General features: G+C 38.1%; 1 protein-coding gene across 5 annotated transcripts in view; it reads left to right on the top strand.

The window, feature by feature from the left end:
• Positions 1–12,619, top strand: part of MAPK6 (mitogen-activated protein kinase 6) — a 46,812-nt gene that overhangs the window by 31,749 nt on the left and 2,444 nt on the right. For all 5 annotated transcript variants that reach the window (XM_089907198.1, XM_022579505.3, XM_022579507.3 and 2 more), the window contains exons 2-5: positions 245–1,425; positions 3,417–3,561; positions 5,904–6,068; positions 11,476–11,677. In XM_089907198.1, coding sequence (XP_089763324.1) covers positions 871–1,425; positions 3,417–3,561; positions 5,904–6,068; positions 11,476–11,677 — 1,067 coding nt within the window. In that variant the 5' untranslated portion in view covers positions 245–870. The remainder of the gene's footprint in view (positions 1–244; positions 1,426–3,416; positions 3,562–5,903; positions 6,069–11,475; positions 11,678–12,619) is intronic.

Below are 12,619 nucleotides of genomic sequence, written 5' to 3'. Positions count from 1 at the left end.
TGTTTAATGTATCAGTAGTAGCCTATAGCTAAATGCCCAATTGTGTCATTTTATAGAGTTGAATAAAAGAGCATTTCCTGGGCTTCCATGGTGGTCCAGTGGTTAAGACTCCTCGCTTACACTGCAGGGGGTATGGGTTTGATCCCTGGTTGGGGAAGTTCCACCTGTCACAAGGTGCAGCCAAAAAAAAAAAAAGCATTTCCTACAGTGGTGACTCATTTCCTTCTTTTTTCTCATCCTCCAGGTTGTATCAGAGTAAGATGGACGGTAGCTTTGATTGTGATTGCGGTGAGCTGGAGCCACCTGATCACTAACAAAAGACATCTTCTGTTAACCAACAGCCACCAGGGCTTCCTGTTGAAATATACAGCAACAAAGGAAGAAAAGAAGCAAAACGGAAATAGTGCTTACCAGCACCTTAGAATGATGCTGCTCAGGACCAGTCCAACACTGAATGTATCTGCACTGTGAGGAGAATGTTCATAGAAGCCTGTTGTGTGCATATTTATTCACATTTTTGTTAAATGTTAAATCCTTCAGCACAGTAAATCTGAGTGCATAGTATGTCATTTCATTCCGTTTGAGTTTCTTGAGTGTTTTCTTTAAATGTCTGCAGAGTTGCTGCCCCTTTCTTGAACTATGAGTACTGCAATCTTTTTAATTCTCAGTATGAGTAGAGCTTTTTGAGCTTTAAATCTAAGGGGAACTCAACGGGCCTGGTTGGCATATGCAATGAAACCATCTTGCTGTGGAAGCAAAATTATTTTTTTTCTACCTTTTTGAAAGATCTTTCCTTTTGATGCCAGCTTTCTTCCTTATTTACACAAGTTCAACAATACGAAAGGAAAAGGCAATAGTAAGGGTTTCAGAATGGCAGAGAAATTTGAAAGTCTCATGAACATTCATGGTTTTGATCTGGGCTCTAGGTATATGGACTTAAAACCATTGGGTTGTGGAGGCAATGGCTTGGTTTTTTCTGCTGTAGACAATGACTGTGACAAAAGAGTAGCCATCAAGAAAATTGTCCTTACTGATCCCCAGAGTGTTAAACATGCTCTGCGTGAAATCAAAATTATTAGAAGACTTGACCATGATAACATTGTGAAGGTGTTTGAAATTCTTGGTCCTAGTGGAAGCCAGTTAACAGATGACGTGGGCTCTCTTACTGAACTGAACAGTGTTTACATTGTTCAGGAGTACATGGAGACAGACTTGGCTAATGTCCTGGAGCAGGGCCCATTACTGGAAGAGCATGCCAGGCTTTTCATGTATCAGCTGCTACGTGGGCTCAAATATATTCACTCAGCAAACGTACTGCACAGAGATCTCAAACCAGCTAATCTTTTCATTAATACTGAAGACTTGGTGCTGAAGATAGGCGACTTTGGTCTTGCACGGATCATGGATCCTCATTATTCCCATAAGGTATGTGGAAAGTCAGCTGAGACAGACCTTTAAACTGATACACACCATCAGATATAAGTGCTTATGTTTCCTTTGTGTATTGTGGCAGAAATTTTAGTTAATCGTATTAAACTTTACATAGTACCTTTTTTCCATTCACAGTCTCCCTGTGTTTGAAATGAAGATGGAGTAGAATCCTGATTAAATACAAATTCTTAAAAGTGTATGGTTATTTATTATATTGATTTATATATTTATATTTATTATATAACTGAAATTCTCCCTTATTTAAAAGTAGGATATATCCTTATGTGTTTAGGGCAGAAGGTGGTCCTATCTGAAGGTAATAGGGGTTGCTATTTCAACTTTTATGCCTTTTTTTGGTCCATTCGAGTATACTATTCTGTTTTGCCTTGTTTAGTAAACTTAGTTTAGTTTGAAATCTAAATTCGCATAAAGTAGACAATAAGAATAGCCAGAAGGATTCATAGTAACTTTGCCTTAAATAAAAGCTTGCTTTAATTTTCTGAGCCAAACTCTGGTCTTTTAGTTTTCAAATGAAATCATATGTGGGATCCTGATGTTCAAAATGTAAAAATGGAGCTGCTTTGGTTATAAAGCATCCCTGGGAGGCCTGCTTCCTTGGCTTCCCATAGCACATGTTTCAGACAAATCTTTTCATTTTCATGTATCATCTCACACTGAGTATAACTTAATTAAAAAAAAACAAAAACTTTAACATAGAAATTGAGTACCAAAATGAAATGGATGACCACATCCTCTGTATGGATAACAGTGAAGTATTGTAGATGGAACACTGAACTAGAAGTTACACTATCTAAAATCGAGTTAATTTCTACATCCAACTAAGCTATATGACCTTAAGCAGATCCTTTAATCTGTGTTAATATCTACCTTCATATTTTCTCAGGGTTGTTTTGAAGATGAAATAAGGCAATATATGTGTAACTGTTTTTGTCAAACAATTCATAAATGTAAAGTAGTAAAATTGATTAGGAATGGGGTATGCAGTAAAGCCAGGCCTGCTGGATTGTCAGTAAGGAGATTGGCAATGCATTTTTATTTTATTTATTTTTAAAATTAATTTATTTATTTTTGGCTTCGTTGCTGTGCACAGGCTTCCTCTAGTTGCAACAAGCGGAAGCTACTCGTTGTGGTGTGTGGGCTTCTCATTGTGGTGGCTTCTTTTGTTGCGGAGCGTGGGTTCTAGGTGCCCAGGCTTCAGTAGTTGCGGCACGAGGGCTCAGTAGTTGTGGTGCATGGGCTTAGTTGCTCTGCAGCATGTGGGATCTTCCCAGACCAGGGCTTGAACCTGTGTCCCCAGCATTGGCAGGAGGATTCTTAACCACTGCGCCACCAGGGAAGCCCCAGCAATGCATTTTTAAATAGCACCTCTGGTGCTCTTTCCTGCCTTTCTTTCATTGATTTAAACATACCTGCTTCTTCATTAACTTGAGACTTGAAATGAAAAATAGCTCCTCCTCTGAAACCTGTTTTGAATATGTGGCCTAGAGTTAACATTAAAATTCTTTTTTTTTTTTTTTTTTTTTTTTGCGGTACGCGGGCCTCTCCTGTTGCGGAGCACAGGCTCCGGACGCGCAGGCTCTGCGGCCATGGCTCACAGGCCCAGCCGCTCCGCGGCATGTGGGATCTTCCCGGACTGGGGCACGAACCTGCGTCCCCTGCATCGACAGGCGGACTCTCAACCACTGCGCCGCCAGGGAAGCCCTAACACTAAATTCTTATAGTATACTTTGGTTAGCAGACTTCACGTGAACATAATTTTATAGATGGTATATTACAGGGAGAGTTTAACCTCCATTCAGGCTCACAAGTGCAAGAGACTTGAAAATAGGCATAGAGATCAACAATATTGTTTTAGGATTTTACAATTACAGTTTGTTTTTAGATTAAGGATTCTTTAGTGAATCATGTTTTTTATGTACTGTTATTCAGCTAAAGTAAAAAGTATATTTTTGTTTCTTTTTCAGGGTCATCTTTCTGAAGGATTGGTTACTAAATGGTACAGATCTCCACGTCTTTTACTTTCTCCTAATAATTATACGAAAGCGATTGACATGTGGGCTGCAGGCTGCATCTTTGCTGAAATGCTGACTGGTAAAACCCTCTTTGCAGGTTAGAATTTTTAAAATACAGGGGAAAAAATTATCCCAGAGAGAAATAATTTTGCATATATCTATGAAGCAAGACTTATGTAAGATTTAAAACAATTTATTGTAGTGTAGAATATTAAAATGAAAAGATAAAATGGTTTTAATATCTAAAAAATTGAGAAAACTTACGTATTCACTGAGCTGTTCACTCAATAAATTTAGTCAGAATTCTAGTGTTCTTTAGCATATATCTTCTTAAACATAATTTCATATTTTATAGATCCATAGTATTTGTTAGGTTATTTGTGTTAAATGATACCTGAGTTGCCTGATTCTGTCATTGTTTGTCACTTCGTGGTAAACTTTTTTAGCAGTTGTTGAAAATTCAGTAATTCTTTCTGTGTCCCCTGTCAACCCTGTTGCTTGATTTGCCATATCCTGTTGCCTGACTGCTGTGATATTTCAGAAACAACCAATTTTTGCAGAGTTTGGTGCTATGAAGGAGTCTAAAAAAGTGTGTGAGAGAGTTTTTAGTTAAGGTGGATTAAAAAAAAAAAACTCTAAATAACGTAATTTTCGATCTTAAACCCTTTAAACTTTAAACATTTAATTAAAGAGAATTTTAACAAGAACTCAAACAAGTGAAATTATTTGAAAGATTCAGTGATAGTTCCCTTCCAAAGCCTCTTCGGTAGGTTTGTGAACCATCCAGTAAAAGTGACATGAGGGAGATCTGAGTGTTGATTAGTATAGGCCTCAATATATTAACAGAGCAATAAAGGCAAGGACTAAGCATTCATTGGAAATCTGTGTATTTTTAACCTATGGTAAGTGTCCTAGCCTTATTTTTCGGTCTTACTCAGTATCTCCACTTGGATGTCTAATGGCATCTTAAATTTAACCTATCCAAAACTGACTTCCTGATATTTCTCCCTCATACTTTCTCTTTCTGCTCTCTTCCTCATCTTAGTAAACCAGACCCACTTCTTAATTGCTCAGGCCAAAATCTTGGCATCATCTTTCACTTCTCTCAGCACAGATCTTGCAGGCTCTTCCTTCAAAATATGTCCTGAATCTAACTGCTTGTTAGTATCTCTATCGCTACCCACCACCTGCCAGTTCAGTAAACCATTATGCCTCTCCTGGTCTAATGCGTGACCTCCTAACTGGCTTTCCTGCTTTAACCTTTGCTGTCTGTGGTCTAGTTACCACATAGCAGTGTAGTAGTTCTCTGAAAACATCGCTCATGTCATCTCTATGTTCAGAACTCTATAATGGCTTCTTATCAAATTCAGGATAAAGTAAACTCTTTTGTTCTGGTACCACTGACCTCATCTCCTATCAGATCCCCCCGAGCCACTCTACTTCAGCTACACTTGCCTAATTGTTGTTTCTTGGACATCCCAAGCCCACTGTCTCCTGTAGGCCTTTGGGCCTTTTCTCATCTTCCTGGAACTCCTTTCCTCCATATGAATGTATGGTGTGTTCCCTGAGTTCCTGTATTTTCAGCTTCTCAGTGAGGCCTTCCTTGGTCATCCTTGGTTGTTAATATAAATTAACCCTACCCCCAACAGTGCTCCTGTCCCCCTTAGCTTACTCTATTTTTCTTCATAGCATTTGTCACCGTTTGATGTGAATGTTTACAGAGTTATTATCTGTCTTCCTCCATTAGATTGTGAGCTTCATGAAAGCAGGAACTTGCTCAGTTTTGTTTCATAGATGTATTCTAAAGTGCCTTGCTCATAGTAGGCACTCAAGAAAAATTTTGAATGTTGAATGAATTTCTAGAAATAAGTGGAAAAGCAAATGAATGTTTTTTTTAAAATTTTAGTTGCCCATTTAGCCTGAAGTGTTTCCCCTTTTATTTCTTTAATAGTGGTCGTGAAATGTTAACTGAGCCTAATATATAACTATAAAACTTTTTGTTTCACAAATCTAGTCCAGGCCTCTGTTTTATTGAGAGTGAAATTAAGTCATCCCCATGTTAAGTATTCTCAGAGTTACAGTGAATTAGTGGTACAGTTAGGACTAGATTCTAGGTCCTTAAATCTCAATTCATTGCTTTTTTCACTACTTCATGGTACCTTAATATGAGGCCAGACTTCAAGTCAATTTCTTATGGAAACAAAGCAGCTAAAACTAAACATATCAGTGAGCAGTAATTGAAATAGATATGCTTTTTGAGCAGGTTGAAGATGATATTCAATGCAGTGAAATCTGCTGATTAATGATTCAGTTAAAACCATTTCCCCCCCAGTGTTCATTACAATATTTAAGTTACTTTCCTATAGCTTTAGAATGTTTATTGCCAATAAGTAAACAGTGTGTTTATTCCTGTTGTATTTGGTGTTTTTTTGATCTCAGGTGCACATGAACTTGAACAGATGCAGCTGATTTTAGAATCTATTCCTGTCGTACATGAGGAAGATCGTCAGGAGCTTCTCAGCGTTATTCCAGTTTACATTAGAAATGACATGACTGAGCCACACAAACCTTTAACTCAGCTGCTTCCGGGAATTAGTCGAGAAGGTATTGTGACTGAAGAGTAGGCATCATGTAATGGTGTGTTTGTGTGTAAGCAGGATTTGTGTAGGGAAGCTTTAGCTTTTTATCCTTAGATATGTAGCATTCTCGCAAATAGTCTTTAGACGCTTTAAGGTATACCTAAAACTTCAGCACTGGCTTTCCCTTTTTTGGCCTGGCACTTAGGCTGGGATCTATTTCTTTGCTCTGAATAATTTTCTAGATTCCAGAAAGTAACCCCTCTCTCCTGGTTCTAACTCCATCTACTTTTCCAGCTTACACCTCTGATTGTCTACGCTAGGTGAACATATTAATCACTGACTCTCACTAAGCTGGAATGGTGTTCTGTGAGGGTTATATGATACATAAGTGTGGGTGTGAATATAAATGTGATTTAGATATGAAAGGGAATTGAGTCAGGGAAAGCAAACGTTTCAGAGCAAGGAAGAGAAGGAGGAAAGATCAAAACTCCATGTGAGCAAACTTCCTACATAAAAGTTGGCAGATCACTGTTAGTAATATTAGGTGCTAAATGTGAGAGTTTGTGCAGACTTGAAAGTAGTAGGAACTTGGGGAGAATCAAAACTGTTGACCACTAAAGTAATTAATTTCATATCTCAAAATAAGACATATCTTTAGGGTTTGTTGATATAAATAAGATACAAAAGTCTAACTCCTGTAATAGTTATCTGTAATAAGATAACATTCTTTAAAAGAAGAGCATTAGACATGAAAAACATCTTTTGTAAAAGTTGATTGTGTCTCTTATCTTTAAGAATTATCATACTGTATTTAGCTACATCAATGCCAGGATTGTAATAGTTCTTGCATGAATCATAAAGATAGGAATATATAGTTTCCTAAACATCTTAAGCTTTTCTCCCGTTCTGTTCATGATCATCAGAGGGAAAAAGCAAATAAGATTAAGTACGTGTGAATTAACACATTAAGACTACTAGGAACCCTGTTCCCACTAGTGTCGTTAGATGAATACCCAATCTTAAATTTCCCTCCATTCTTACCTTTCATCCTCCCTTTCTATATAGTTTACCACTTAATTTCTTTTTTTTTTAATGGATCTTTATTGGAGTATAATTGCTTCATAATACTGTGTTAGTTTCTGCTGCACAACAAAGTGAATCAACCATACGCATAACACATATCCCCATATCCCCTCCCTCCGGAAGCTCCCTCCCATCCTCCCTATCCCGCCCCTCTAGGTCATCACAAAGCACCGAGCTGATCTCCCTGTGCTATGCTGCTGCTTCCCACCAGCCAACCATTTTATATTCGGTAGTGTATATATGTCGATGCTACGCTCACTTTGCCTCAGCTTTGCCTTCCCACCCCATGTCAAGTCCATTCTCGATATCTACCTCTTTATTCCTGCCCTGCAACTAGGTTTATCAGTATCGTTTTTTTTTTTCTTTTTTAGATTCCACATATATGCGTTAGCATACGGTATTTGTTTTTCTCTTTCTGACTTACTTTACTCTGTATGACAGACTCTGGGTCCATCCACCTCACTACAAATAACTCATTTCTTTTGATGGCTGAGTAATATTCCACTGGATATATGTGCCACATCTTCTTTATCCATTCATTTATTGATGGACATTTAGGTTGGTTCCATGTCCTGGCTATTGTAAATAGTGCTGCAGTGAACATTGTGGTACATGACTCTTTTTGAATTATGGTTTTCTTGGTATATGCCCAGTAGTGGGATTGTTGGGTGATATGGTAGTTCTGTTTTTAGTTTTTTCAGGAACTCCATACTGTTTTCCATAGTGGTTGTATCAATTTATATTCCCACCAGCAGTGCAGGAGGGTTCCCTTTTCACCACACCCTTTCCAGCATTTATTGTTTCTAGCTTTTTTGATAATGGCCACTCTGACCAGCGTGAGGTGATACCTCATTGTAGTTTTGACTTGCATTTCTCTAATAATTAGTGATGTTGAGCATCTTTTCATGTGTCTCTTGGCCATCTGTATGTCTTCCTTGGTGAAATGTCTATTTAGGCCTTCCACCCATTTTTTAACTGGATTGTTTTTTTGATATTGAGCTCCATGAGCTGTTTGTATATTTTGGAGATTAATCCTTTGTCTGTTGTTTCATTTGCAAATATTTTCTCCCATTCTGAGGGTTGTCTTTGTCTTCTTTATGGTTTCCTTTGCTGTGCAAAAGCATTTAAGTTTAATTATGTCCCATTTGTTTATTTATGTTTTTATTTCCGTTACTCTAGGAGGTGGGTCTAAAAAGATCTTGCTGTGGTTTATGTCAAAGAGTGTTTTTCCTATGTTTTCCTCTAAGAGTTTTATAGTGTCTGGTCTTACATTTAAGTCTTTAATCCATCTGGAGTTTATTTTTGTGTATGGTGTTAGGTAGTGTTCAAATTTCATTCTTTTACATGTAGCTGTCCAGTTTTCCCAGCACCACTTATTGAAGAGGCTGTCTTTTCTCCATTGTATGTTCTTGCCTCCTGTGTCATAAATTAGGTGCCCATATGTGTGTGGGTTTATCTCTGGGCATTCTATCCTGTACCACTGATCTATCTTTCTGTTTTTGTGCCAGTACCATACTGTCTTGATTACTGTAGCTTTGTAGTATAGTTTGAAGTTGAGGAGCCTGATTCCTCCAATTCCACTTTTCTTTCTCAAGATTGCTTTGGCTGTTCAGGGTCTTTTGTGTTTCCATACGAATTGTAAAAATTTCTGTTCTAATTCTGTGAAGAATGCCACTGCATTGAATCTGTAGATTGCTTTGGGTAGTATAGTCATTTTCACATTATTGATTCTTCCAATCCAAGAACATGGTATATTTCTCCATCTGTTTACATCATCTTTGATTTCTTTCATCAGTGTTTTATAGTTTTCTGAGTACAAGTCTTTCACCTCCTTAGACAGGTTTATTCCTAGGTACTTTATTCTTTTTGTTACAGTGGTAAATGGGAGTGTTTCCTTAGTTTCTCTTTCTGAATTTTTTGTTGTTGGTATATAGGAATGCCAGAGATTTCTGTGCATTAATTTTGTATCCTGCAACCTTAGCAAACTCATTCATTAGTTCTAGTAGTTTTCTGGTGACATCTTCAGGATTTTCTATATATAGTATCATGTCATTGGCAAACAGTGACAGTTGTACTTACTTTCCAATTTGTATTCCTTTTATTTCTTTTTCTTCTCTGATTGCTGTGGCTAGGACTTCCAAAACTATGTTGAATAAGAGTGGTGAAAGATTTACCACTTATTTCTATATCTTAGCATACTTCAACACCATTGTAGTAAATAGACCAATTTCCTCCAGAACAGTGCTATCCAATAGCATTTTCAACAATGATGGAAATGTTTTTTCTTTGCCTACATTTGGGAGCTCAGCCTGACTACTTTCTTTTTTTTTTTTTTTTCTGCGTTGAGTCTTTGTTGCTGAGCACAGGCTTTCTCTAGTTACGGCAAGCAGGGGCTACTCGTCCTTGCTGTGTGTGGGCTTCTCATTGCGGTGGCTTCTCTTGTTGTGCATGGGCTCTAGGCACACAGGCTTCAGTAGTTGTGGCATGCGGGCTCAGTAGTTGTGGCTTGTGGGCTCTAGAGCACAGGCTCAGTAGTTGTGGCACACGGGCTTAGTTGCTCCGTGGCATGTGGGATATTCCTGAACCAGGGATCGAACCTGTCCCCTGTATTGGTAGGCAGATTCTTAACCACTGCGCCACCAGGGAAGTCCATCAGCCTGACTACTTTCTTTGTTACCTCCGCCTCTTTCTACCTGCTATCTACTGTTCCCAAATGCTAGGGATTTTAGAGTATATTCCTCTTGTGTAGCTGGATATACTTCCTTCCGAGGATGGTGATTATGCTGAGTCAACCATTCATAACTCTATGCCTCAGATTGTCTCTTGCCTTGAGACACATGGGCCCTGGCCTAAGACTGACTCTTGCAGGAGAACCAAGAACAACAGCTTGTTGTATCATGAAATGACTTCCTAGATAGGGTAATATAATAGAGAGGAGTGGAGAAAAGGTGAAAATATAAATGGCTATATAAATGTCAGCTATTTTTCATGTTAATGAGAGATTGGGAATTGAGAATAGCATCCTTTCTAGAGTGCAGCTTAGTCTTAGAGAGAAGGGCTAGCTAGCTTTTCCTTTGAGACAGAAAGTAAGGTTGAGTAGATGTGTGATAGACCATAGTGAAGAAGTAGGGATTGAGATAAATGTGAAGTAGGTTTATCTGTTGAGAATAATGGAAAGATAGATAGCATAAAGAGATGGTGAGGGGCTTCCCTGGTGGCGCAGTTGTTGAGAGTCCGCCTGCCGATGCAGGGGACACGGGTTCCTGTCCTGGTCTGGGAGGATCCCACATGCCGCGGAGCGGCTGGGCCCGTGAGCCATGGCCTCTGAGCCTGCGCGTCCGGAGCCTGTGCGTCTGGAGCCTGTGCTCCGCAACGGGAGAGGCCACAACAGTGAGAGGCCCACGTACCACCAAAAAAAAAAGAGAGAGATGGTGAGGAACATTGCTAAGCAATAGCAAAGGCCAAATTGAAATTGCACAGTATGTATGAATTTGTAGAAAGCTAGATATACATGTGATTTTGCATCTAGTTTTTATCAGCACTGTATGGCTAGGAAATGGAGAAAGTGGAAGGTAGGAATGATTCAGAGTTGAAGATTGGTGTCAGTCCTAAGGCATACAAGTGTGTGGTGGTGGAGGGCTGGTGACAGAGTGGTTCAGGCTGGGTAAGGAGCTTAGGAAGGCCTAAAAGACTGAGTGGGAAGAATTGGGTTTCTGGTAGCTCCATCATAGCCCTAAAATGATCAGGTGCATTGTGTGATATGCTGTAGTGTGATTGATGTGAAACAGAAATCAACAAATTAGTACAACAGCTAGTCAGTGAGATAAGGGGAGGAAAGGGCTTTATATTAAGCACTAGACACTATACATTTAATTTTTACACCTTGTAAGACATCTATCTATATATCCATTCTACACATGAAGAAACTGAAGTTCAGCAAGTTTAAATAACCTGTCCAGTCCCACATAGCTAGTAATTCAGCTTAGCTAGTAATTCAGCTAAGCTAGTGAGTTGCAGAGCTGAAATTAGGACCTATGTATTAGGTTGAGCCATATGAAATTGCTGTTATTTGACCGTTTTTGACTGACAAAAATGAAAGTTTCACATGGTTCAACTTAATATATTCCTTTTTCTTTATAACTGGCCATAATATGAGATTGGGGTATATTTCAAATATTTACTTTGTTTCTTGGACGCGTGTCTTTTCAATCAGTGAATCAGGAAAGTTAGTTTTATTTCTCTGACAAAACTTAAATTAACTTACCTTTTAATTGTATAATCCCTTTTTGTTCTTTATGGGTTGGTGGACCTCCAGTATAGTTAAGGTGTTTTATTCCTCTGTTTTGCAGCACTGGATTTCCTGGAACAAATTTTGACATTCAGCCCCATGGATCGGTTGACAGCAGAAGAAGCGCTTTCCCATCCTTACATGAGCATTTACTCTTTTCCAATGGATGAGCCAATTTCAAGTCATCCTTTTCATATTGAAGATGAAGTTGATGATATTTTGCTTATGGATGAAACTCATAGTCACATTTATAACTGGGAAAGGTAAATTGACTCTAAATTAGAAAAATATTTTTTTTCAATGAACCATAATATAGTGAGTTTTAAATTATAAATGATAAGACAATGTAAAAGTCTTAGAAATTTAGAAATGGTCTTGGGTTTCTGTTGAACTTACTGCTGTCTTTGAATAGCCTTTATGTGATTTAAATATTTAATAATTACTGCTTAGGATATACATAATGGGAAAAATTAAATGCTACTTTGGAACAAGAAGTAGTTAATGTCGAAATTAGTTTGTTCACTTGTTGGATTTTTTTTACTCCTAAAATGTTGAGGTGTTTGAGAGTATGTTTACACACATCTGCCAACCATTTTCTTTCTCCACATGAACATTTCTACCATCTGTGTATAGTTCTTTCCTCACTTACCCAGATGTTTTCCAGTCTCCACATTTTCTGTCATAGTTATTAGTTATCTAATCTCTTTTCTATTCCCTCCTCCTCAACCCCCCATGTTTTCATGTGTGTCTCAGTCTGCCTCTACTTGAGCATGGTGTGGTCACCTTACTGTAATGTGTCAGTAAGAGGATACCACATTCAGTAAAACATATACATGGATACTTGTTGGGTTTTTTTGTTTTTTCTGTTCATGGTGATGATTTCCATCAAGTCCTTATCTGCCTTATTACCAGTAGAGTGAAAATCTGTATGACACCTGATTGAAATTAGAGATCTACATTTTGTGGCCATAAAGTATTTTTTTCTGTGTGTGAAACTGTGTTAGAATTGAACTGTACATCAGCCACTCAGATGTTTATATGCATTTTATATAATTATATACTTTATTGGTAATTACCAAATATTGCCTCATATTGCTTTATATAGTAACAGAGCTTACCTATCCGTTAAGATTATATATTATAAATTCCTGGAGGAAGGCTTATGACTTAACACTCCTGTTATCCCATCATAGACCTAGCACACA

The sequence above is a fragment of the Delphinapterus leucas genome, chromosome 2 (genome assembly GCF_059928025.1).
Source record: "Delphinapterus leucas isolate spDelLeu-1000000601 "Yukka" chromosome 2, BTC_Dleu_Yukka2, whole genome shotgun sequence".
NCBI classification, from domain to species: domain Eukaryota; kingdom Metazoa; phylum Chordata; class Mammalia; order Artiodactyla; family Monodontidae; genus Delphinapterus; species Delphinapterus leucas.
This window is presented reverse-complemented; position numbering and strand designations above follow the sequence as displayed.